The sequence below is a fragment of the Liolophura sinensis genome, chromosome 8 (assembly GCF_032854445.1).
Source record: "Liolophura sinensis isolate JHLJ2023 chromosome 8, CUHK_Ljap_v2, whole genome shotgun sequence".
NCBI lineage: Eukaryota > Metazoa > Mollusca > Polyplacophora > Chitonida > Chitonidae > Liolophura > Liolophura sinensis.
Window position 1 is genome coordinate 1,107,449 of NC_088302.1, and position 26,346 is coordinate 1,133,794.

Genomic DNA, 26,346 nt, shown 5'->3' on the forward strand with positions numbered 1-26,346 from the left:
ATGGCGATATTACCTTCTTCCCGTGACAGACCGAATTAAGGAGGACAAATAGCGTAGAACAGAGTTCAATGGCTGACAGCTCTCGCAGTTCTTGTGAAGGCGACGATCCCATTGGCACCCCACATCTACGGCCGGCATGTCCTCAAGGGCATATAAGATTTCCAAACTGTGCTAATTTGAAAACTTGACTTTAGGAGATCTGTATATAGCTGATTTGCTCCAGCCCCAGGTTTCCGGATTTCCGGAGTTCGTCTGAGCTGGATTTTTGTCGCCCCATCTTGGTTATTCCTGATTTGGGTGTCTCCACGTTCCTGTGGGTGACGTGCTTAACACTGTGCCATGCCTAACACAACGAACCGGAGTGTGGCCTGGGTGGCGGATCTTAGCGGTGAAGTGCGCATACCCTTGTACTCGGTCATCTTCGTGCTGGCCTTACTGGGAAACAGTCTGGTGCTGGCCACGTTATTTCAGAACAAGCGAATGCGGACAGTGACAAACGTGTTCCTGATGAACTTAGCTGTTTCAGACCTCCTCCTCGCACTCTTCTGTATGCCATTCACACTTATTCCCGTCCTCCTCCGTAACTTTATATTCGGAGACATTATGTGCGTTCTCCTCAGGTACCTTCAAGGTAAGTTTCTTCATTTATATGATTGATTGATTGATCGATATTAAGGCCATGGTTAAGAATTTTCTAGTTATATCAAAGTTTATGGGTGGGGACACCAGAGAACCCGGAGTAAACCACCGACCTTGGTCAACTACCTGACAAACCCCCTGTTTTAAATTTGCAGCTTTATGTAGATTCGAACTCACTTCATTTGTCAAGGATTGGATAATCGCAGCGTGCTAGGCATCAATAAGAAGAATTAGGCTAATCCATTAACGAGGTTATGAAGCATGAGTTTACCGTCCATTGCGAAAGAATGAGACGTTTCAAATACGTCTCTAATAAATGATTCAGCTGCGATAAATCGTGTGGGGCGTATTGTACTGAATATGTAATACAGTCGTGGTCTTGATATCGAGTATGAAGAAACACATCGTTAGCAGATCACAAATGTAATATCATAATTATTATGAGTTATCATAATTCCTAGTAACATTATTTAAGATATCTGTGAACTGGATGTGACCCTTTTGAGTGGAATAAGTTTTTTTTGTGATATTTTAAAGTGACACAGAATTTGGGTTTGTTAACCCTTTACCAGCTCCTCTAGCAGGAGTTTGGAGTAATGTTTAACAATCATAGACTTTCTGCAGTTGTGGCACTTCTAATCTGTATTAAATGGTCTGATATCCGTGACATCTCTAATCTGTATTAAATTGTCTGATATCCGTGACCATTGTAATCAGTCTTAAATGGTCTGATATCTGTGACATTTCTAATCAGTGTTAAATGGTCTGATATCTGTGACATTTCTAATCAGTGTTAAATGGTTTGATATCCGTGACATTTCTAATCAGTGTTAAATGGCCTGATATCCGTGACATTTCTCATCAGTGTTAAATGGCCTTATATCCGTGACATTTCTAATCAGTGTTAAATGGTCTGATATCCGTGACATTTCTAATCAGTGTTAAATGGTCTAATATCCGTGACATTTCTAATCAGTGTTAAATGGACTGATATCCGTGACATTTCTCATCAGTGTTAAATGGTCTGATATCTGTGACATTTCTAATCAGTGCTAAATGGCCTGATATCTGTGACATTTCTAATCAGTGTTAAATGGCCTGATATCTGTGACATTTCTAATCAGTGTTAAATGGTCTGATATCTGTGATATTTCTAATCAGTGTTAAATGGTCTGATATCTGTGACATTTCTAATCAGTTTTAAATGGCCTGATATCTGTGACATTTCTAATCAGTGTTAAATGGACTGATATCCGTGACATTTCTAATCAGTGTTAAATGGCCTGATATCTGTGACATTTCTAATCAGTGTTAAATGGTCTGATATCTGTGACATTTCTAATCAGTGTTAAATGGCCTGATATCTGTGACATTTCTCATTAGTGTTAAATGGTCTGATATCTGTGACATTTCTAATCAGTGTTAAATGGTCTGATATCTGTGACATTTCTAATCAGTGTTAAATGGTTTGATATCCGTGACATTTCTAATCAGTGTTAAATGGCCTGATATCTGTGACATTTCTAATCAGTGTTAAATGGTCTGATATCTGTGACATTTCTAATCAGTGTTAAATGGTCTGATATCTGTGACATTTCTAATCAGTGTTAAATGGTCTGATATCCGTCTTAGTCATACCATCTGGCGAGGCTTGTTGTATGACCGATATTTCCAAGAACAGCTCTATGTTTACGCAATAAACCAGTTGTTCGGATAATACTTAAGTTGTTACTCCTCTCCTATATGGTGGGAATTACCACCATCTGCTGTTCTCCACCTGCTCTTCTGCTGCTTCTTCTTGTGGGCATTGTGGTTCGGTTGAATAGACGGTGGAATTCTCTCCTCTTTGTATCCATGTAAACGGTGAAGGTTGCATTGCAGGTGAGCTGTTTACCTGTATCATGGCAGTGATCAAACATCATGAACGGTGCCCGTTTAGGTAACTTACAACGGAAGTATATGAAGCGGTGAGCTCCTACAACGTAATTCAATACAATTCTCTCTTCAAAGATATTCTTATTTGCTCTTATCAGCCTAATTATGTAGTCTTTGTAACTTTTTTTTCTGCATCTGTGATACTGTATTTTGCACTGGTCTAAGCTGATATTTGAAATCCAGTGACATTGCCTGCATTTCTTTACAAAGTCTGGAAGTCGCAACAATCTTGTGCTTTGAAGTTGACGATAACAAGATAGCCTTTACAAATAAGTCGTGGACATAGGGCGCTAGGGAATTAAGTATATCAAACATTTTAATCAATGTAGCTAAAGCGTACGCTACCTGTGATTCACCGGGCCCTAATGTAATCATCGGTGCCTTTGAAGTTGGTCATGGCTGTAAGGTTTCCTAATGCTGGACAATACTTCAGGATATTACACGGGCAGGTGTTTGTCATTGAACAAAAGCTGCCAGTTGGACGCTGGTCGCATACATCCATTGGAGGTCAGTAAGCTCTTATTTGCCATGTGATTGTTACATTTCGAGTTTTCCACGAATAGCCATGCTATCTTGTTTAGTCTTTCTCTCTCTCTTCCCCTGGTTTATCTATACTGCAAATATAAACCATATATTAAAGAGTCCAAGCATTCTTACTCCCCAGTCATGCATATTACGTCAAAAAGGCCAAACCTTCTTACTCCCCATCCATGCACAGAGGCAAATCCTTCTTACTCCGGAGTCATGTAAATGTATACCGTTTCATCAGCATTGGACTTAAAACATTGCGCAAACACACCATAAAGATTTCCTAGAACCACTGACAAGTTGTTGTAGTTTCCCACCCTACTCTCTACTCTTCTGACTTCAGAATTTCCATTTTTGAGACTGATTAACCCGTTTCCTGTAACTGTATGAAAACCATGAGATCTCCAATAACTGTACTGAGTCTGACGCACCACAGCCCTGCTATGTATAACAATTATGTGTATACTCGGGTTTCGTCTTTCCACTTGATCTTTTATTGCAAATCATTCGGAGATTTTGTAACCTTTTATGATAAACGAATAAATAACACATGTGCTTAAGAGCTAAGTTAATCGATGTCGCGGCAACTCAAAGAATCACACAATAGTGGTTGTGGTCAGTATAATCGATATGGCGATCACAAACGGTGGTTATCGATCCAGAACGGAGGATATTACACGTGGTATTACCCAGGTGAGCCAGATATTACACGTTGTATTACGCATGTGGGCATGGTATAGACGGGATATTACCCTTGTGAACCTGGTATAAACGTGATATTACCCTGGTGAGCGTGGTATAGACGTGATATTACCCAAGTGAACCTGGTATACATGTGATATTACCCTGGTGAGCGTGGTATTACACGTGATATTACCCTGGTGAGCGTGGTATAGACGTGATATTACCAGGTGAGTATAATATAGACGTGATATTACCAATGTGAACCTGGTATACATGTGATATTACCCTGGTGAGCGTGGTATTACATGTGATATAACCCTGGTGAGCGTGGTATAGATGTGATATTACCAGGTGAGTATAGTATAGACGTGATATTATCCATGTGAACCTGCTATACATGTGATATTACCCTGGTCAGCGTGGTATTACACGTGGTATTACCCAGATGAGCACGGTATTACACGTGATACTACAAAGATGAGCGTTATATTACCCTGGTGAGCGTGGTATTACACTTGATATTACCCAGGTGAACCTGGTATTACACGTGATATTACCTTGGTAAGCCTGATATTACACGTAATATTACCGAGTTGAGCGTGTTACAATTACATTGTCTTTCTGATGCCCTGCACTTAACCCAGTACATCGCTGTGCGTTATTTCCACACGTGGGTTCAGCATGATGAGGATAGTACAACGACTGGTTGACCCGTATCAGTATAATTGCTCGGACGGGGCGGAATACTTGCCTTCGGTAATGCGTCTCAGTGAAGCAGCACTAGATAAAAGAGCGGTGGAAATCCGTCCTGCAACAAGGAGGCACATTGCTTGCATGCATACTTCACACACTGAGGTAGACCAAATACCTACACATGTACAACCATATATTAGTCCCGACCCTAGAGGCAGTGCTCGGATCTTTCAAACAATAATGCCCTGGGGACATCCAGGGAAAGTGTACATGTCTCCAAGCGCGAGGGAAAAGGAGCAGACAGACGGTAGACACAGAACATTTCTCCAAGCCAAAGGGAAAACGAGTATACAGACGGTAGACACAAAACATTTCTTCACATAAAGGTTTTCTTGAAGCAAACGCGATGTCATTCTTAATGGTCTAGTCCCTGAGGGCGTTGTTTTAGATTACTTGGGAAGTAGGTGTGTTCCGTATCAGTGTACGGTTATCAGTCAGCGATATGAAATATTGGTACCACCCACCTATTCTCAGGAAGGTTTTACAGGAATCCTTTCCTAGGAATATGGGCGGAGCTGAGCAGAGCGATGAGCCTGATATGAGTGTAATATGAGTGATGATGTTTGTTAGCGCGATGAAGGTTGACTGAGCGGATCAGAGCAGAGCGATGAACCTGACATGGGTGTGTTGATGACTGATGACTTTTCTTAGCGCGGTGGAAGCTGGCTGAGCGGATCAGAGCAGAGCGATGAGCTTTACATGAGTGGATTGATGAGTGATGGGTGTGGACTAATGATGTTTGTTAGAGCGATGAAGGTTGAGTGAGTGGATCAGATCAGAGCGATGAGCTTTACATGAGTGGATTTATGAGTGATGGGTGTGGACTAATGATGTTTGTTAGAGCGATGAAGGTTGAGTGAGTGGAGCAGATCAGAGCGATGGGCTTGACATGAGTGGATTGATGAGTGATGGGTGTGGACTAATGATGTTTGTTAGAGCGATGAAGGTTGAGTGAGTGGAGCAGATCAGAGCGATGGGCTTGACATGAGTGGATTGATGAGTGATGGGTGTGGACTAATGATGTTTGTTAGAGCGATGAAGGTTGAGTGAGTGGAGCAGATCAGAGCGATGGGCTTGACATGAGTGGATTGATGAGTGATGGGTGTGGACTAATGATGTTTGTTAGAGCGATGAAGGTTGAGTGAGTGGAGCAGATCAGAGCGATGGGCTTGACATGAGTGGATTGATGAGTGATGGGTGTGGACTAATGATGTTTGTTAGAGCGATGAAGGTTGAGTGAGTGGAGCAGATCAGAGCGATGGGCTTGACATGAGTGGATTGATCAGTGATGATGTTTGTTAGCGCGGTGAAGGTTGAGTGAGTGGAGCAGAGCAGAGCGATGAACCTGACATGGGTGTGTTCACTGATAATGTTTGCTAGCGCTATGAAGTTTGACTTAGCAGAGCTCAGCAGAGCGATGAACCTGAAATGGTGTGTTGATGACTGATGATGTTTGTTAGCGCGGTGAAGGTTGACTGAGTAGAGCAGTGCAGAGCAATGGACCTGACATGAGTGTGTTGTTGACTGATGATGTTTGTTAGCGCGGTGAAGTTTGACTGAGGGGAGCAGAACGGAGCGATGAGTCTGACATGAGTGTGTTGATGGCCGATGATGTTTGTTAGCGCGGTGAAGGTTGACTGAGCGGAGCAGAACGGAGCGATGAGTCTGACATGAGTGTGTTGATGAGTGATGATGTTTGTTAGCGCGGTGAAGGTTGACTGAGGGGAGCAGAACGGAGCGATGAGTCTGACATGAATGTGTTGATGACTGATGATGTTTGTTAACGTGGTGAAGGTTGACTGAGTAGAGCAGAACGGAGCGATGAGTCTGACATGAGTGTGTTGATGACTGATGATGTTTGTTAACGTGGTGAAGGTTGACTGAGCGGAGCAGAACGGAGCGATGAGTCTGACATGAGTGTGTTAATGACTGATGATGTTTGTTAGCGCGGTGAAGGTTGACTGAGCGGAGCAGAACGGAGCGATGAGTCTGACATGAGTGTGTTGATGACTGATGATGTTTGTTAACGTGGTGAAGGTTGACTGAGCGGAGCAGATCACAGCGATGAGCCTGATATGAGTGTAATATGAGTGATGATGTTTGTTAGCGCGGTGAAGGTTGACTGAGCGGAGCAGAACGGAGCGATGAGTCTGACATGAGTGTGTTGATGACTGATGATGTTTGTTAGCGTGGTGAAGGTTGACTGGTGGGTGATATGTTGATAACTGATACTGATTTCCTGTGCGGTGACGGTTGGTAGAGCAGTGCAGAGCAATGGGCTTGGCGTCGGTTTATAGTGGGTGATATGTTGATAACTGATACTGATTTCCTGTGCGGTGACGGTTGGTAGAGAGGAACAGAGCAATGGGCCTGGCGTCGGTTTATGGTGGGTGATATGTTGATAACTGATACTGATTTCCTGTGCGGTGACGGTTGGTAGAGCGGAGCAGAGCAATGGGCCTGGTGTCGGTTTATAGTGGGTGATATGTTGATAACTGATGCTGATTTCCTGTGCGGTGACGGTTGGTAGAGCAATGAGCCTGGCATCAGTGAGCGGGTTACATTTTAAAGACTGATGCTAATTTTCTGTGCGGTGATGGTTGGCCGAGCAGAGGAAAGCAATGAGCATAGCATCGGCTTTTGTGTCTTACACGCTGATAATCGGTTTACAAGATAAACTTCGCCTTTGTACGGAAGTCGATTTAACGGATTGACCGTTAGGCAGATTATGGTTCTGTGATTTTGCCCGGAGATCTTCCCGTCAGCTATTTGTTCTGAGAGCCACTTAGCTCATAATACTAGGGTATTTCCAGAGGTGGGGTCCTACTAATATGTGCACACACTACAATTCGGTATTGATGTTTGTCTCGAACAAATACGACACGTCTTCTCTTATTACCCACCAGCGAGTTTCCACATTCTACACTAGCTGTTTGGGCATCAAAGTTTCAAACAAAGCCTATAGGTCATGAACTGTATCGCGTCATGAAGTGAAATTCGAAACAGTGGCTGAAAATACCCTTTATTGATTTAATATTTTAGAGAATTGAAACATACATTACTTTTCAGTTTGTTAACCATACTGTTCAACCGGTTTTTATTTCGCCCATTATAGGCCTAGGTGAGTTTATATGGAAGATATCTATTGCATGGTAGCGAGCCAATTGTTACCAACAGTCGCCATTCGTTACCAACAGTCGCAAGGACATCGTTGTAAGGCTGCACAAATGGCGTTGATGGAAGTATACATAAAAAGGATTTCCAAGACGGAGATTATGGTATTAGTGGAAATGAACAAAATCAGGTGATATTTTTTGGAATAAACTGCATATTTTCCGTCAATGTTCGGAAATGCAGGACCAGCTTAACCACAACCCCCCTCCAACACACACACACGACCCCCCTCCCCAACACACACACACGACCCCCCTCCCCAACACACACACACGACCCCCCCCCAATACACACATACGACCCCCTCCCCCAACACACACACATGACCCCCCCCACACACACACACACGCGACGCCCCTCCAACACACACGACCCCCGTCCCCCAACACACACACACGACCACCACCCCCCACCCCCCCACACACACCCACTGTCTGCCCCACTGCCAACTATTTGTTTTGACCGTTGACTTCACCACAGCAGGTTACTTAAAGCGGACTGACCGCTGGGTCTTAGGGCAGCTGTAGTTTAGTGTCGTTTTGCTCCTAAGGAATAAAGCTGAGAATCCTTTTATAGTTGTATGTAGGTTAGGTTACATTCTAAAGAGTATCTTAAAGAATAAAAAGTAATCGTTTCATGTATCCATAGGCCATAATCATTCATCACCGCCTGGGTCATTTAAGTATGAGGGCTAAACCCGTCACGGGTTTCCATTTCCGTCCTCAGTTCATATCCATGCTCATTTCATAGTTTGAATTATTTTCAGTCTATGGGCTTATGAATACAAGCATCTGTTGGTGATGTTTGTGTTCAGAGAGTTTGTACAGTTTGTGTTTTTGTGTTACTACTCTGGATGTTATGTTCCCCATTTTCGGCGGTTATATTATAAACACCAATCCACATCTGCTAGCTTTAATTCACTTCATGCAGTAACACGTCTCATGGCTGACTAGTCATAGTTCAGATGACACAGATTAACGGGAAAACTGGAAAGAAATTTCCAGATACAGAATTGTGTCAAAAAGTATAATCTATTTTGTCAACACTTCTGCCCGAATCCTGGTCGTCTTAATTTAACCTGTCAATATACAGATAAAAAAAATCCATCCGATTCGCTGGCATTGCTGAGAATAAAATTCGACGTACAGCAGCTGAGATTAACTCTCTGTATTGCAAACGCCATTGCCATTGCCACTTTTTTTGTTGAGGTGCTGTGAGAGTTGTACTTGGTATTTTTGCAGGGCCTAGGGCTAACAACATTCCAATGCATCCTTCATGGCTAATTTTAGAGATCCATTTTATGTAAGCGAAAGACATGTTTGCCAAACGAAAGCCTTAGCATGTATGCAAACCAAGCATACAAGGAAAATCACTATCCAGGCATTAAGGTTTTATCTTCGAAATTTTATATCCAAATTCCCACATAGTGTGCATCAAATTATAGCTTTAAATGGTTAAAAGGAACAAAACGAACATTTCAGTGGGATTAAATCAACTAAAGAATCAATCTGATCCAGATTTTCTGATATCTAGGAAACATACTCCGTGTGTGTGTGTGTGTGTGTGTGTGATAATGTCTCCAAAGAAGATAAGTTGTCTGGCTTCCGTTATTAATCCATACAATCTACACATAGAGAGAGAGATCGGCTTGTAGTTCTCCCCGCACTTGACACACAAAACACTACAGTCAGTCCATCTGTCCACATCATGCTGTAGAATAACTGGTTCTTTTGATGTACATCTAAGTCGTCTGATGATGTGTGGCGCACTGCATGTTCGTTGTGCTTAGACTGAGTTTGTAATTGCTATTTGATAATGACAGTGCGCTGTGGGCATGGCGACCGGGCTCCAGTTACCTATGTACAGAATAAACGTATGTATAATGCCTGTTCTCTAAAGGAAAATACAAAATCATGTTATCATCATTGTTTATTTATTTGTTTATTGGATTCGTGCTAGCTCAGTTCAACCAGTTAGGCGAGTTGTACTTCACTCTGTCATTAAATCCGAATGTAGCATAACCTGAAGAATGACAACAATATAAAGATTTGGTTGTCCACTGTTTCCATAATACAACCAGTAGGTCTGTTATCTCCGTGTTCAGGTCTCTTGTTACCATGATCCAACCAGTAGGTTTGTGATCACTGTGTACAGGTCACGTGTTTCCATGATCCAACCAGCAGGTTTGTTATCACTGTGTACAGGCCACGTATTTCCATGATCCAACCAGTAGGTTTGTGATCACTGTGTACAGGTCACGTGTTTCCATGATCCAACCAGCAGGTTTGTTATCACTGTGTACAGGCCACGTGTTTCCATGATCCAACCAGTAGGTTTGTGATCAATGTGTACAGGCCACGTGTTTCCATGATCCAACCAGTAGGTTTGTGATCACTGTGTACAGGTCACGTGTTTCCATGATATAACCAGCAGGTTTGTTACCACTGTGTACAGGTCACGTGTTTCTATAAGACAACCAGCAAGATTGTTAGGTTTGTTTCACTAAATCTAAAATTTGGACAGAGACCGTGATAACATGTTTGACGTTTTAGAAAAATAATTTCACCGAAAAATCATGTGCTTTCATTGCTTATCGTCTGTTCCGTGTGTATTTGGAAACGACTATGTGACATGGCTTTAGTGTTGTCTGGTTTCTCTTGAGTCTTACTGTGTATCCTCCTGCAGCAGGTGAGTCTGATATCTGCTCCACAACTACAACGTGAGACATTGTGTCTGTTCCACGACTACAAGATGAGACATTATGACATGGCTTTGGTGTTGTCTGGTTCCTCTTGAGTCTTACTGTGTGTAATCCTGCCGCAGGTCAGTCTGCTATCTGCTCCGCAACTACAACGTGAGACATTATGTCTGCTCCACAACTACAACGTGAGACATTATGTCTGCTCCACAACTACAACGTGAGACATTATGTCTGCTCCACAACTACAACGTGAGACATTATGTCTGCTCCACAACTACAACGTGAGACATTATGACATGGCTTTGGTGATGTCTGGTTCTCTTGAGTCTTACTGTGTATCCTCCTGCAGCAGGTCAGTCTGATATCTGCTCCACAACTACAACGTGAGACATTGTTTCTGTTCCACGACTACAAGGTGAGACATTATGTCTGCTCCACAACTACAACGTGAGACATTATGACATGGCTTTGGTGATGTCTGGTTCTCTTGAGTCTTACTGTGTATCCTCCTGCCGCAGGTCAGTCTGCTATCTGCTCCACGACTACAAGGTGAGACATTATGACATGGCTTTGGTGTTGTCTGGCTCCTCCTGAGTCGTACTGTGTAACCTCCTGCAGCAGGTCAGTCTGATATCTGCTCCGCATCTACAACGTGAGACATTATGTCTGCTCCACAACTACAACGTGAGACATTATGTCTGCTCCACGACTACAACGTGAGGCATTATGACATGGCTTTGGTGTTGTCTGGCTTCTCTTGAGTCTTACTGTGTATCCTCCTGCCGCAGGTCAGTCTGCTATCTGCTCCACGACTACAAGGTGAGACATTATGACATGGCTTTGGTGTTGTCTGGCTCCTCCTGAGTCGTACTGTGTATCCTCCTGCAGCAGGTCAGTGTGCTATCCTGCTATCTGCTCCGCAACTACAACGTGAGACATTATGTCTGCTCCACAACTACAACGTGAGACATTATGTCTGCTCCACAAATACGACGTTAGACATTATGTCTGCTCCACAACTACAACGTGAGACATTATGAATTGTATGTGGAAATAATCCCGATTCATTATTCACGATGGAAATGCAATCTTTTTTGACTTTACGGTATATGTAGTCATTGTGAATAAAACAAGATAAATATAATAGAGAGATATCCGTCAGTTTCAAGGTTTAACATGAAATTCTCTTTCACTGAGAATGATGTTTCCAATACTCTCGGACATTTTTTCTCTCTCTACATCAGTCTTCCATGGCTTTCAGCAGTTATATCTATGCTCGGTTTTCCTAACGCCAACTTAGATGACAGAGAGAGCTAACTTAGCAGAAGGCCTTGGTCTCTGTGTATATTTGTTGTTATAATCCGCTCAAGCCCAGGCCAGCTGATTCCAGAGGGTAATCATTGGAGTATCCCGGGGCTAAATCCGCCTTCCGCTTAATAACCAACTATCGATCTTGGCGAAATCAAACGTGTACAGTTATTGCGTCAATCTAATAAAGCTAAATTTTGGACAGAGACCGTGAGAACCTGTTTGATATTTAGGAAAAATAATTTCACTAAAAAATGCATGAACAGGGATGTCTGAGATGGGCACCCGATGCACTTTCTTTTGCATCGTCGATGCCCAATCACTGACATGGTAAAGTCTGATGATCAAAAACAAAACTTCCATCAACCGAGTATCATTGCAAAGGCCTAATCATATTGTTCAATAAAGGTAGAAGGATTTCGCAAACTTTTTACATGTGCCAGTGTTGAAAAAAAAATGACTTTTAAACTCCCATTTCCTTTCAAATGGAAATTTCTAGCTTAACAGTGGTTTTATCCCGCTAGTTTATCCCGCTGTTCACAGAAGCGTTTTTCTGTTTCGTTGTTCAGTATTATCTGAGCAGATTTGTGAATTTTATTGTCACTTTTTTCAGCACAATTCATGACAAAATTTGCAGCCGCCGCGCACTTATCCTTTTCTGAAAATTCCTTGTTGGAGTCTTACAGCAGATTGTGCATGAAAGCATGTTAGGGTGCGGAGTCACACTTGACGACATTACACGTTATGACGTGAAATTGCTACTGCTAACTCTTCTCTTGTGGACAGCCCCGCTCAGGGAACCACCAATCTTCAAGCGACAGCCGCCATTTGGCTTGCAATCCAAACTCTACCTTGAACAGAAAAGCGTATTTTCGGCTGGTTGCCGCATACATTTCTCTTGATTACTCCACCAGACTCAAGCTTATGATGTGCTAGTGATTGGTCGTTCTAATTACCATGATTACCAAAAGTATAATTACATCTTTACTCATTTCAAGCAAGAGGAATCTCTTGATTATGAACGCTTATGGCATATAAAGCAAATTCCTGTGACGCATCATCGTGGATGCTATGTAACGATCAGATGTGGTGAGTATGTCTGATATCACCTGGAGCTTATGTATTAGTAATTAACAACGCCAGGTATCTGCCTTCAACATGTACACCTTTGGAAGGGTTCGTTAGGATATGTAAAAGTGTGTGTAGTTTGTATAAGTCCTCTGTGTGGTCGTCCGCAGAAAACAGTGCAGTTATTGACGGTAGTCTTTATGGTAGTTCTAGTCGAGCAATTTACTTTAATGAAGATGTTGACATGAACTTTATCAGTTAGAACAGTTCTGAAAAATGCTGGGATGCCATGAGTCCATGGCCCGTATTTATCAAACGTCTTAAGACCTAAATCAAAACTTCAATCACAGCTACAAATAAAATGCTTTGCTCTAGAAAGTTTAAAATTTATGCACTTGAGGCCAAATTGCTTCGGTTCCCGTCCACGAATCCAGGTTAACGGCACTGCAATGACGGAGTTGTATAGAGCGTATAGAGTTCAATTCCGAATCGTATCACTGGTAACACCTGGGTATCGGCAGTGTGACTAATTACTTATATCTAGCTTTAGGCTCTGATTACAGGTGTCTTTGTGCCAGTCAGCTACAACAGCACACTGTTGTGAAACGGAAAAGGTATTTGATTATAGTAAACTCAACAAAGAGGTAATCGAGCAATTTTGCAATCATTCGAAACAAGTTTTAAAATATCATATATGATAGACCTACCAGCAGAAGCTACCATCACCATGTCACAGTAGACAGCGGCTTGCTGCTCGAAGTAGTTTTTATGAGTGTTCGATTATAAAGTCGGACAAAAAAGTGAAGGTTTAAAATGAGTAAACCGAAGTTTGTCGGCCTGATCACTGGTGGGATAATATAGTACTGGGGTACACTGAAAATCTGCAATTATTATGAACAATTTATTACAAAACTCATGTGTGAGACCGGTGATGCTTTCCTTCAATTTCGACAAAACGGAGTCATAATTTGACAGCAAGAAAGAAACCATAAAATTACTTGTACGCTGACCAATCCAAGAAAATAGGCTAATGGGGACATAAAATACTAGAATAAACAGAATCTCGAAGCTGGTCAATTAGAGCACTCACAAATGGCTTTCAATGTGTGCTTCATTGGTATTAAGATCGTTTCTAGTATTCACTGTGGGCGTTTTCCAATGGACATTCCGGTTCTTGTATCACCCATCCGTCAGATCAGGTAATAAACTGGCCAGAACCTCTGCTGCTGAGTTCTGATATCTCTACGGCCATTTCCCTTGTCGTGTTAGTATTCTCCTGCCTGTCGAAGGTCAGGCCGTAAATTACTTAATGTACCAGCTTCTCAGATTGCCCACAACTCCAGATGGGAACTTTATTCAGTGCTTCTCAATCTTGAGCCTGATTTTGGATGAACTCACTGTGCCTACAATTATTTTGCCAAAGTCTCCCTCTGGGAACACACTCCCTTCAGCACTTACCATCAAGGCTTGTTTTGCTCTCTTGGTGGACCAACTCTACCCAAATACATAACTTGTGACAGTCTACATGTATTGAATCACAGTCTAGGCTTAATAGTAAGCATAATATGGGCTTCCGTTGTCCAGGTGGTTAACTGTGTACTGTACACAGTTACTGGGTCTCAAGCTACTCCCCACAAAACTTACTGTAATGTACACAGTTACTGAGTCTCAAGCTGCCCCCCACAAAGCTTACTGTGACAGTTACTGAGTCTCAATCTACTCTCCACAAAGCTTACTGTACAGTACACAGTTACTGAGTCTCAAGCTACTCCGCACAAAGCTTACTGTACAGTACAGTTACTGAGTCTCAAGCTACTCCGCACAAAGCTTACTGTACAGTACACAGTTACTGAGTCTCAAGCTACTCGGCATAAAGCTTACTGTACTGTACACAGTTACTGAGTCTTAAGCTACTTCCTATAAGGCTTACTGTACTATACACTCTTACTTAGTCCCAAACTACTCCTCACAAAGCTCACTGTACTATACACACTTACTTAGTCCCAAACTACTCTCCACAAAACTTACTGTACTATACACACTTACCTTGTCCCAAACTACTCCTCACAAAGCTCACTGTACTATACACACTTACCTTGTCCCAAACTACTCCTCACAAAGCTCACTGTACTATACACACTTACCTTGTCCCAAACTACTCCTCACAAAGCTCACTGTACTATACACACTTACCTTGTCTCAAACTACTCTCCACAAAACTTACTGTACTATACACACTTACCTTGTCCCAGACTACTCCTCACAAAGCTCACTGTACTATACACACTTACCTTGTCCCAAACTACTCCTCACAAAGCTCACTGTACTATACACACTTACCTTGTCCCAAACTACTCCTCACAAAGCTCACTGTACTATACACACTTACCGAGTCCCAAACTACTCCTCACAAAGCTCACTGTACTATACACACTTACTTAGTCCCAAACTACTCTCTACAAATCTTAGTGTAATGCCAAACGTCTGTACGCCACATTGATGGACTGCTGTTAGCACCAAAAACGCTGCTTACAAACATTAAGCTCCAGAAGCATTGACACGGGTGTGAAGGATCTGTCCAAAGCCGGGGTTGAACCCGAACCTTCTGTGTAACAGCAGATATGACTGACGAACCGTATCTCTTGCGTCCTGCTCACGTAACTTGCAATAACTACACAATCTGCTTTAAACCAGATCCTTCTGTTGCATATATACATGCCGGTTGTCACTGAAGTGAACGTTTATTTGATTGGTGCATGATAAAAATTTAGTTGCGTCTATGTAATTTATTTAATAAAAATAATACGTTGTAGATAAAGTATCACAATCAAGGAAACTTTACCATATAAATTTATATTAAATATACTGACGCATATAAAGTATTTGACTCGTCATCTGTACAAAGTCAGGCGTTTCTAACAGATTTTCCATATAACAGATACTAGTATTCGAATGTATCATTTCCCCACAATGTTGATGTTCCTATGTCCCATTTTTCCCACAACAGATATTCCCATATCCCATTTTTCCCACAACAGACATTTTCCCATATCCCACTTTCCCCACAACAGTTATTCCCATATCCCATTTCCCCACAACAGATATTCCCATATTCCCATATCCCATTTTCCCCACAACAGATATTCCTATATCCCATTTTCCCCACAACAGATATTCCCATATCCCACGTCCCCACAACAGATATGCCTGTATCCCATTTTTCCTCACAACAGATATTCCTATATCCTATTTCCCCATATCCCATTTTCCCCAGATATTCATATATATCATTTTCACATGACGGATATTCTCATATCTCATTTTCCCATAACAAATATTTCTACATCCCATTTTCTTCATACAGATATTCCTATATCCCATTTCCCCATAACAGATATTCCTATATCCCATTTCCACACAACAGATATTCCTATTTCTCATTTCATGTAGAATGGTAACCGTTTTATCTGGTACATTAACAAATTGTCTGTATTAATGTGTGTCTGTTTGCAGGTGTGTCCGTGTCGGTGAACTGTTTCACGCTGGTAGCTCTATCCCTGGAGCGGTACTACGCCATATGTCAGCCGCTCAAGTCCCGCCGCTGGCAAACGCTGTCACACGCTTACCGCGCTATCCTCCTCACATGGCTTCTGGCCTTCACCGTCACCATCCCGATAGCCGTGTCTAACAAAATCGTGTTCCTCAAGACGGGAGGTAAGGCGTGCCGCGAGCTCTGGCACCCACCCTTCATCGAGATCATCTACACGGTGATCCTGGACATGATCCTTCTGGTCACACCCATGATCATCATGCTGACCACGTACGGACTAATCGCTAGGCAGCTTTGGATTGGCATGAAGATGGACCGGAAATCTCAAAGAGGTAAGACTCAGACGGTCATTTGGCCGCGTGTTGGCTTTTAAAATTGTGCACGTGCATCACTTTATTTAAACGATACCACGATGCTGTTGCAGCCGATGTGAAGAATTAAAATCGTACTTTTCCATTCGTTCATCTTTTCCAGTAGGCCTGTTTCAGTAAGTCCTGACAGGGAAATTGGTGTAATTCAGATAAAATAGTCAGAGCTTCGCCATTAAGTTCAGAGCTAAAAAAGCTACAAGAGTGATAGTAAGCGTATCGAAATTCTCCACGAAGTGATTTTCTGTTCTGCATACGGCTGTAAAAATAGGTTGTTAAAAACGTTGCAGTTAGTTTTTTCAAGTTTCCAGACGATTTTATCCTTAGGAAGGCGTGGATTAACAGCACAAGGTGGTAGGATTTTGTACCCACCATCATACCCGTTCTCGCCATTTTACAGCTGAAAGATACGACAGGAACACAGCTGGACTCGAAAGATTTGGCTACATTTTGGTCGCAGTCGACTGAATCCTGAAGCTTAACTGAACTGAAAACTGATAGACAGCTTATCTCACTAACGCCCAAATCCACATAAAGCAGGCCTACATATTTATATTGTAGGCCATTTTATCATGTACCAATGTGTGTTACCCGCCTGATACAGAACCGTGCGATCTTTTTCCGTATCACTATCATCTGAACCTTTGCACGCGCTGAACTACTTTCGCGCTGGGTGAACTCAGGCTGGGAAAGCCGTCTTTCTGAACGGGTAATTCCATGCAATGCTGATCTACTTACATGAACATGCGATTTAATGTCCTTAAACCCTCGAAAAAAGTTTCTACACTGTCTGCATGCCATGATCAAAGGCAAACTGTGTATATTAATTTTTTGTGTCGTCTTCTTGTATCGTCTGCTTGATGATGTTCTGTATGACCAGATTCCATTCCGTGGCGCATACAGCTGTCATTTCAGGCCAGATTTACCGTTCAGACGATCTGCACATTAAGTGTTGTCGCTATTTCACCTTGGTATCAACTACAGGAGAAAAGCTTCCAATGTGACAATCCATAACCCTGGAATCCATAATAAAGATTATGGCAATAAAAAGTCTAATTAACTTACCCGGCAGCTTAACGAGCCATAGTGCTGGTAAAAGAGCGTGTACCCGACTCCTTCATGTTGGTATGGCAACTCACTCATCACAAAAATGTTGCAAGCATCAGCAATTACGCTGTTGCTTCTCATAGTACCGTTATGCACCAAAAAATGAGCAACATCATTTCAAATACACCAGTCGCACAGCCCTCCACCTCAAACGCAGTGCCACATCATTTCAAATACACCAGTCGCACAGCCCTCCACCTCAAACGCAGTGCCACATCATTTCAAATACACCAGTCGCACAGCCCTCCACCTCAAACGCAGTGCCACATCATTTCAAATACACCAGTCGCACAGCCTTCCACCTCAAACGCAGTGCCACATCATTTCAAATACACCAGTCGCACAGCCTTCCACCTCAAACGCAGTGCCACATCATTTCAAATACACCAGTCGCACAGCCCTCTACCTTAAACGCAGTGTACTGTGCTGCCAACACAGTACACACAAAGAAATGAACTCATGTGTCCCATCCAGTACGTCTCCATTACAGAACGATGCGTTTGTTTTTGCACAAAATTTCACACACAATATGAATCATGACACTGCCACAAGTGCAACTGCAGGGATTTTCCTGCAGGGAGCATCCTCAAGCTGCACCTTGCACTTGAATTTCTGCCAAACGGCTTCCGCTAGCCGTTAACTTTGATGACGAACTTTCCCTTGCAGAAACTTCAGAACCTTTGGAAAACTCTCTAGCGTCCAACTCACTAATTTTGCATATAATGGAAGTTACATATACATGTTCACTTGTAAAGTAGGTCGCGGGGGGGGGGTGGGGGTTTGGGGGGGGGGGCGTATACAAATCTGGACTGTACTTTGTTTCATAGTGTTCTACTTGACACCACTGGTCAGTCCCAATCCAGATGAAGTTAAGATTTTTAATGTTTCAAAAATTGACTGTATGTTGATAGAAAAAATGTTTCTAAAAGCTTAGTTACACGTAAAGGATGTTTTACAAATTACACTTTCATCGTTGTATATGACTTTTCGTTTTTGTCTTTTTTCCCCTTCATATAAACTGCGGTTGTGAACTATTGAAATGCGCTATATTTAGAACGAACTCCACCTGCGCGTAATGGTTTGCAAGCGTGCAGGCGATCGCGCTACCAGATACTACGCAAAACCACAGGGTAGGAGGTACATATCTTGATTACAATGTCCCAAAATAGCTTTTGTATCAGAGAACTCGAGCGATACGACGATGCATGTCAGCACAGTGTACCGATAACCTCTACATGCATAGGCATTATCTGTTGGGGATGCCCAAAAATAACATATACTTGTTAGCGCATATCGTTATAAAGGAAATATCAGGAAATCAGGAAATAAAATGGCATTTATTGTGAAGCGGACAGAGGAAAAGAGTTGTAACTAAATCTTAAATTTTAAGATAAACACACGAAATGTACAGTGTAACACATGTTAAGGTATAGCTTAACAGTCCGTAGTGCCAGTGCGGTTGGAAATGCCGGGACAGAGATCAGATTCCATGCCTGGAAACTCAGAATCTGAAGTCTGGTCATGCAGAGATGTTAGTGGCATAAATTAGAACTTCAACCTAGTCCAATATGCAGTTAGAGAAAAATGACTACAAAATCCATAACCCTGGAATCCATAATAAAGATTATGGCAATAAAAAGTCTAATTAACTTACCTGGCAGCTTAACGAGCCATAGTGCTGGTAAAACAGTGTGTACCCGACTCCTTCATGTTGGTATGGCAACTCACTGGTGACAAAAATGTTGCAAGCATCAGCAATTACGCTGTTGCTTCTCATGGTACCGTTATGCACCAAAAAGTGAGCCACATCATTTCAAATACACCAGTCGCACAGCCCTCCACCTCAAACGCAGTGCCACATCATTTCAAATACACCAGTCGCACAGCCCTCCACCTCAAACGCAGTGCCACAACATTTCAAATACACGATAAGATAAACACACGAAATGTACAGTGTAACACATGTTAAGGTATAGCTTAACAGTCCGAAGTGCCAGTGCCGTTGGAAATGCCGGGACAGAGATCAGATTCCATGCCTGGAAACTCAGAATCTGAAGTCTGGTCATGCAGAGATGTTAGTGGCATAAATTAGAAGACAAAAAATCGGAGACAATCAGTGAAGCTAATTCGGGTCATATGACAAGATCAGAGTCGAAAAACCTCTGGTTACATTGTGACTCACTTGGGTACTCGGAGTCCATGACTCTAATCTGGTCATATGACTCAGTTTTCTGAGTCGAATTAGCTCCATTGACCAAAACTTTTCTCTCAGTGTATGTTCAAATCGATACTACAGTACACTTGCTTCTGTGTAGCTAGATTTATTTATTTATCTGACTGTTGTAATACGCCGTGCTCAAGAATATTTCACTTATATTTATTTATTTATTTATTTGATTGGTGCTTTACGCCGTACTCAAGGGTATTTCACTTATACGACGGCGGCCAGCATTATGGTGGAAGGACGTCACCCGCTCAACCGTGCCAGTGCAGCCGTCTGGATATCGGTTAGTGCAGTAAATCTAGGTTTTTGGAGGATTTAAAGTTATTACCTTTCACAGAAGCCCTCACATAACATACTCTTTAAGTAGGTTATCGTCTTTATAATTAGGACCAGTAGCAAAATCTGGACACTTACCCTTTAAACACTTTGAATACACCAGCCATGACACTCTCTCCACTCTCAATTAACACAAAGGTTCATCGAACCTTAAATCCGCTAATTTCTCAGTGGAAATCGGAAAGATAATGCAGGAGAAACAAATTCACATTTTAGCCGAGGAGTGCAGTGTTGTATGTAGATACGAGGAGTGCAGTGTTGTATGTAGATACGAGGAGTGCAGTGTTGTATGTAGATACGAGGAGTGCAGTGTTGTATGTAGATACGAGGAGTGCAGTGTTGTATGTAGATACGAGGAGTGCAGTGTTGTATGTAGATACGAGGAGTGCAGTGTTGTATGTAGATACGAGGAGTGCGGTGTTGTATGTAGATACGAGGAGTGCGGTGTTGTATGTAGATACGAGGAGTGCGGTGTTGTATGTAGATACGAGGAGTGCGGTGTTGTATGTAGATACGAGGAGTGCGGTGTTGTATGTAGATACGAGGAGTGCGGTGTTGTATGTAGATACGAGGAGTTCAGTGTTGTATGTAGATACGAGGACTGCAGTGTTGTATGTAGATACGAGGAGTGCAGTGTTGTATGTAGATACGAGGAGTGCAGTGTTGTATGTAGATACGAGGAGTGCAGTGTTGTATGTAGATACGAGGAGTTCAGTGTTGTATGTAGATACGAGGAGTGCAGTGTTGTATGTAGATACGAGGAGTTCAGTGTTGTATGTAGATACGAGGAGTTCAGTGTTGTATGTAGATACGAGGAGTTCAGTGTTGTATGTAGATACGAGGAGTTCAGTGTTGTATGTAGATACGAGGACTGCAGTGTTGTATGTAGATACGAGGACTGCAGTGTTGTATGTTGATATATACTTGGTGATTTTCCTCAAAACGGTTATGGCGTCAGTCTGTGTTGCTATGTCTTTCGCATGATCGGATAGATGGTACAGATATATTGTTCTTTCTGTACAGTTCAGAAAAAAATCCCTATCCGGTCTTTGTTGTCGGAACATAAATGGTTCACTGGCTGCAATTGGAAAATAAATAGATGTGATAATTGTTCGTGAAAGAGCAGAATAGCAGTTATCCTCGCTTAACACCTGTTTATTCCTTTGTAATGGTGAACTTAAATATAGCAGGCGTTTAAGTATACTATCATATTGTCGTGTTCTTTCAGATGCCTGGAGAGTGGCAGCCAATGATGAGTACCAGAAAATGATGGAGACCGGTAACACCGACATAGTCCTGTGCACGAGACAGAGCGACACCAACCGGCGAATGACGGCAGACGAGCTGAACGTCAGTCCAACGGCCCTACGCTCTACACATTTTGAGAAAAATCTGGCGAACAAGAAGAAAGTAATTAAGATGTTGATCGTGGTGGTTCTGGAGTACTTCACGTGCTGGGCGCCTCTCTTCATCACGAACACGTGGATAGCCATCGACCACGATGATGCCCGGATGAAGATGAGTCTGATGGCTAAATCTCTCATCCATCTACTCTCTTACGTCTCTTCCTGCTGTAACCCTATCACGTATTGCTTCATGAACAGAAAGTTCCGCCAGGGGTTCCTCTCAGCCTTCCGCTCGTGCGGATTTAAAAGGACATTTAGAAAAAAGCGTAATAGTAACGGGACATTCACCGCCGAGTATTGCTCAACACGGACATGCACAGGTAATTCATAAGGGAGATAACTGTTTGGCCATTGCACTGTTCCCACTTCCAAACCATGTGGTAGTATAATCTGTACAAAAAGGGCCAGCGGTGTTAATTGTTTGCGCTCTGTGTCATTAATTCTTGCAGGAGCTAAACGATAAAAACTACAAAAGTACATAAAAGTACAGGTATTCAGGGAAAGTGGAACAGCGTCTCACTTCACTTAAGTGTAGTGTAGTGATACTGACTTCATTGCGGCACTATGTCGATTTTTTTTTTTTTTTTTTGAAATGTAACTGTTTTCCACGTAACAGAGGACCTGGCACGGTAAGGCGTAGAAACGGCCCCGCGATAGGATGTAAAGCAAGTTTCAAAATTCCAACACAGTTCTGTAAATTTCCACACGAGGAGTAGAAAACACGATTGAATCAACTACGAAAGTTATCTGGTTATAAACGAGATGCTTAGTAATAACCTAGCGAAGATGTACTCCCTGTCAAAAACCCCAATCTTTAGTTCAAACGAGGCAATGTGTTTTTAATTTACGGTTTGAACATCAACGTTAACCAGAAAAATATCTTTACTGAAACTGCCATGTGTGTATCTTTTTGTTTCGTTTGGTTTTGGTTAACGTTTGTGTTCATATGAAAAGCATAAACTTTATAATGTGATTAATTTTGTTGTATTTTGGCAATTTTAAAAGCCGTATTTCTTCCATAGTCTCTCAGGCATCTTACACTGTGGACTAAGGAAGTCACTGCGGAAGATTCGAATCTTCGTGCTTCTTGTTTTTTTCCTTTTTTTTTTGGAAACGTTCTGTTTTTTTAGTAAAGATATAGGCCGCCTTGCATTAATTAAGTGTAACCATGAATGGATAGAGGTCAGTCAGAGGTATGTTAGCTATAGCAAAATCATACGTGAATCTTTCTTGAGAGCACGTGTGGTCCTCTAGGTATAATTAACATTAACATATGTTATACGTAGCGGAAGTATAAGGCTGAAAGTTAGATTTGTTATAGATTTGTTTTCTGGGATGGTGCTTGACTGCGCGCTCAAGAATTTTTCAGAAAGTTGTATTTCTGGTGTAGTGACTTTCCCGACTCTGCAGTGTCTAATACAGAAAAGAAGAATATTTCAGTTTGACTGGAGCAGGCTACCATTTTTTTCATGTTATGACCTATACATCGCTTTGGTGCATGTTTGGGGCTTTGTAAGTCACATGCTTCCCAAATAACAAAGAAAAGTAAAACAGAACGGAAAACAGCAGCCTTACGAGTGTGTCACTAATAGCTATAGTCAATTTCGCTTTTTGAGATGCACAATTTCTTGCACTGGGCTGATTATGCAGCGTGTGAACGTTTATCACGTTGGCCACGGAGGCCCCCGACTCAAGTTACGGTCAATTTCCTTTGACTCGCAGACGGCTTTTACCACACAGCAATTCTCAAATACCTTATAAAATGACAGATTTCTTGCGCGTCTGGTACATGCTGTACATACTTTCTCCGACCTCTTACATACTGTACATACCTTCTCTGGCCTCTCTACCTGTCACTTGAGCAATATGTATAACCGGACTTTCACCTTTCACTTCACCTGTACCCCTCAGATGTGTTACACCCTCGTCAGATGTGTTACACCCTCGTCAGATGTGTTACACCCTCGTCAGATGTGTTACACCCTCGTCAGATGTGTTATATACTCGTCATCTGTTGTCTACCTCCGCGACGTATGTTATACCCTCGTCACGTGTTTTGTATAGTCGCATGTGTCATATACCCGGCACTAGTGTTGTACTCCCGTCAAGTGCGCTATACGCCCGCCACGTATGTTATATAGCAGCCAAGTGTATTATGCCCCCATGACCTGTATTATACACTATAAGTTATACTGGCGTGTTGAATGGTATACCTGATAAGTCGTCGAGACGATCAATATTTTCATGAACCCGAATGGCAAGTGGAAATATTCGTCTTGAAAATATCAGGCCGTGTACCCCCACAAAATGCTGGTGAAACGAAAATATCAGGCAGTATACCGGCGCAAAACGCTGGTGAAACAGTGGAACTCTTTTGAAAATGATGGCAAAGAAAGTTATTGACTCGTACATTGTCAACCAGCATTACTATCGGCCGGAACGTGCGTCATTCACTCCGTAGTTATACATAAAAAGTCGCTATCGTTGGGGACTGTATTCCTCGCCTATTCGGCAAATGTGATAACTTATCCAAGGCGTAATGACCCTCGAATTTTCCCTGAATTGTGATAAATTTCTGTGTTGTTCCTGTCACGAGTACTATATCGGTACCCAAAATGGCTCAGTAGAAAATATGTTAATCTGGCAGTTGTTGCACTCGTCACTATTTTCTCTTTTCCAGCTGTGTCATTTGTGAATCATCCTGTAAAGAGAGAAGACGGTCGGACATCCATGTCATCCATATGAGTGGTCGTCATCTTGCTTCTCTTTCATCACCATCTCTTCATACATCGTGATTTCGGGATGTTTTCTAAAGACGACAGTTTCTACAAGCATACTACTGCTTTTGGAGAGCACATTTGACTATTTTCAATAGACCATACAAGTTCAGCCCATATTAATGTGAGATGAACCAATAATCGCCACAGTATCCCACAATTATTGTCTCTAGCTGGTTTATATCCGGTCCTGTGTTGTGCAGCACGTGAAGAATTTATCCCTCACACCACAGCCGTTGTTGTTCATCTCGTGTCTCATAATCTTTTTCAAAAGACCAACTTCTCACTAATCCTATATGTGCTTTGTTTGTAACAACTTGATCCATATTTCTTCATGACACCAGACAAAGTCCGTGATAACATGGTCATCAACAGTGCAGCACTTCAACCAGTGACGTGTTCACAAAACTGAGAAGATACATCAATTTTTCCATGTCTCTTCCATGTGGTTCTGGAATTCTGTTCATCTCGGATGTCGATGTGGTTTTGGGAAGGTACAATAGCCTAACTTTCTATGTCTGATTTTGATGTGGTGTCTGAGAAAGTAGAGCAACTATTCATCTCGGGTTTTCAAGTACTCCTCAAAACAGTTTCTGTGGAAGCACTGAAGTTTTTTATTAACTTATCGACCTACATATATGTGTGCTTTGATCACACGCAGTTAAAACAATTATGCTGTTTCTTGATATTAAAGTTTAGTCTTTTTCTGCTTTTTTACTTGAGGATGTATTAATATATTTAAAGGAGAAGAAAACTTAAAAACATGACATTATAGGCTGAAAATAGCACATTTTTTTTCTATCTGGTGGTGCCTGCTGCATCATTTTGCGATTTTTCCTCGCCATACACGTAAAGCCTGAAAACGGCAAAGCTGACATAAATCGCTGAGTCCATCGCGTCCTCCATATTTAACATCCTGTAATTTATGCTGGGGTGTGCTGCCTCTCAGCCATTGAGTGTAGTTAAAACTGCTGGCTTGTTCGTGTAAACTCGGAACCTACGTCCAACTTTCCGGTTTCTCGATCGTCAAGCGGAAAACGAACTGCACTGTTTGCTACCTTCTGGGAAGAAGAGTTCCACGGGAAGTGTACGAACTGCACGTCGGCGGTTTCCGACAGCAATTCTCCTCCTAACACAGAAGACTTCAGGACTAGTTCTTAGGCAAAATGGAGTCGCCCACAGCGGATTTTAGCGCTGGCTTTATTTATAATTTATCAACGTACATATTAGAATTTTATTTATGGCATGCACCTGCGAGGAAATGCAAACTCTTTTCATTGGTATTTGATTGATATTTAAATTTTCTTCTCCTTTAAATGTGACCAAGTGTTTTTTTGTCCTGCGTCATTCAACAAAAAAGTCGTGGAAGAATTTGTTCTTCCTGCTTTATGCATGTATCGGTTATCCTAGAGTGAAATTTGGTTTATTTAAAACCCAGGGTTTGTTTTTGTGTCACACTGGAAGCTGATGTGTCACACAAGATGTCTTATTGTGCATTGTTTTAATGTTACGTTGGCGTTTGCTATACAGACAGGTCTTTACTGCATTGTACTGAAGCGTAATAGATCGTAGTGTCACACAGAACGTTTGCTGTGACACACAGACGTTTGCTGTGTCATGCAGGCGTTTGTTTTGTTGTGCAAGCGTTTGTTGTGTCACGCAAGCGTTTGTTGTGCCATGTGTGCGTTTACTGTATCACACATTGTCAAGCCGCTGTTTGCTGATTAAGGCAAGTATTTGCTGCGTTCCACAGTACCTTTTCTATTCCACGCAGGGTGTTGGCTGTAT

At 42.1% G+C, this 26,346-nt stretch overlaps 1 protein-coding gene across 1 annotated transcript; it reads left to right on the forward strand.

The window, feature by feature from the left end:
- The first annotated feature begins 339 nt into the window (after positions 1 to 339).
- LOC135472369 (cholecystokinin receptor-like) lies at positions 340 to 24,566 on the forward strand. The gene is made up of 4 exons (XM_064751841.1): positions 340 to 631; positions 16,304 to 16,672; positions 21,604 to 22,101; positions 24,462 to 24,566. The coding sequence occupies exons 1-4, from the start codon at positions 340 to 342 to the stop codon at positions 24,524 to 24,526; spliced, it is 1,224 nt and encodes a 407-aa protein (XP_064607911.1). The 3' UTR covers positions 24,527 to 24,566.
- Positions 24,567 to 26,346: the final 1,780 nt, after the last annotated feature.

Excerpts from the sequence above, each read along its gene's own strand:
- LOC135472369 (XM_064751841.1), top strand. The coding sequence starts at position 340 with ATGCCTAACACAACGAACCGGAGTGTGGCCTGGGTGGCGGATCTTAGC. Across the intron at positions 632-16,303 it reads TCTCCTCAGGTACCTTCAAG|GTGTGTCCGTGTCGGTGAAC; the intron begins GTAAGTTTCTTC and ends GTCTGTTTGCAG. Across the intron at positions 16,673-21,603 it reads GGACCGGAAATCTCAAAGAG|ATGCCTGGAGAGTGGCAGCC; the intron begins GTAAGACTCAGA and ends GTGTTCTTTCAG.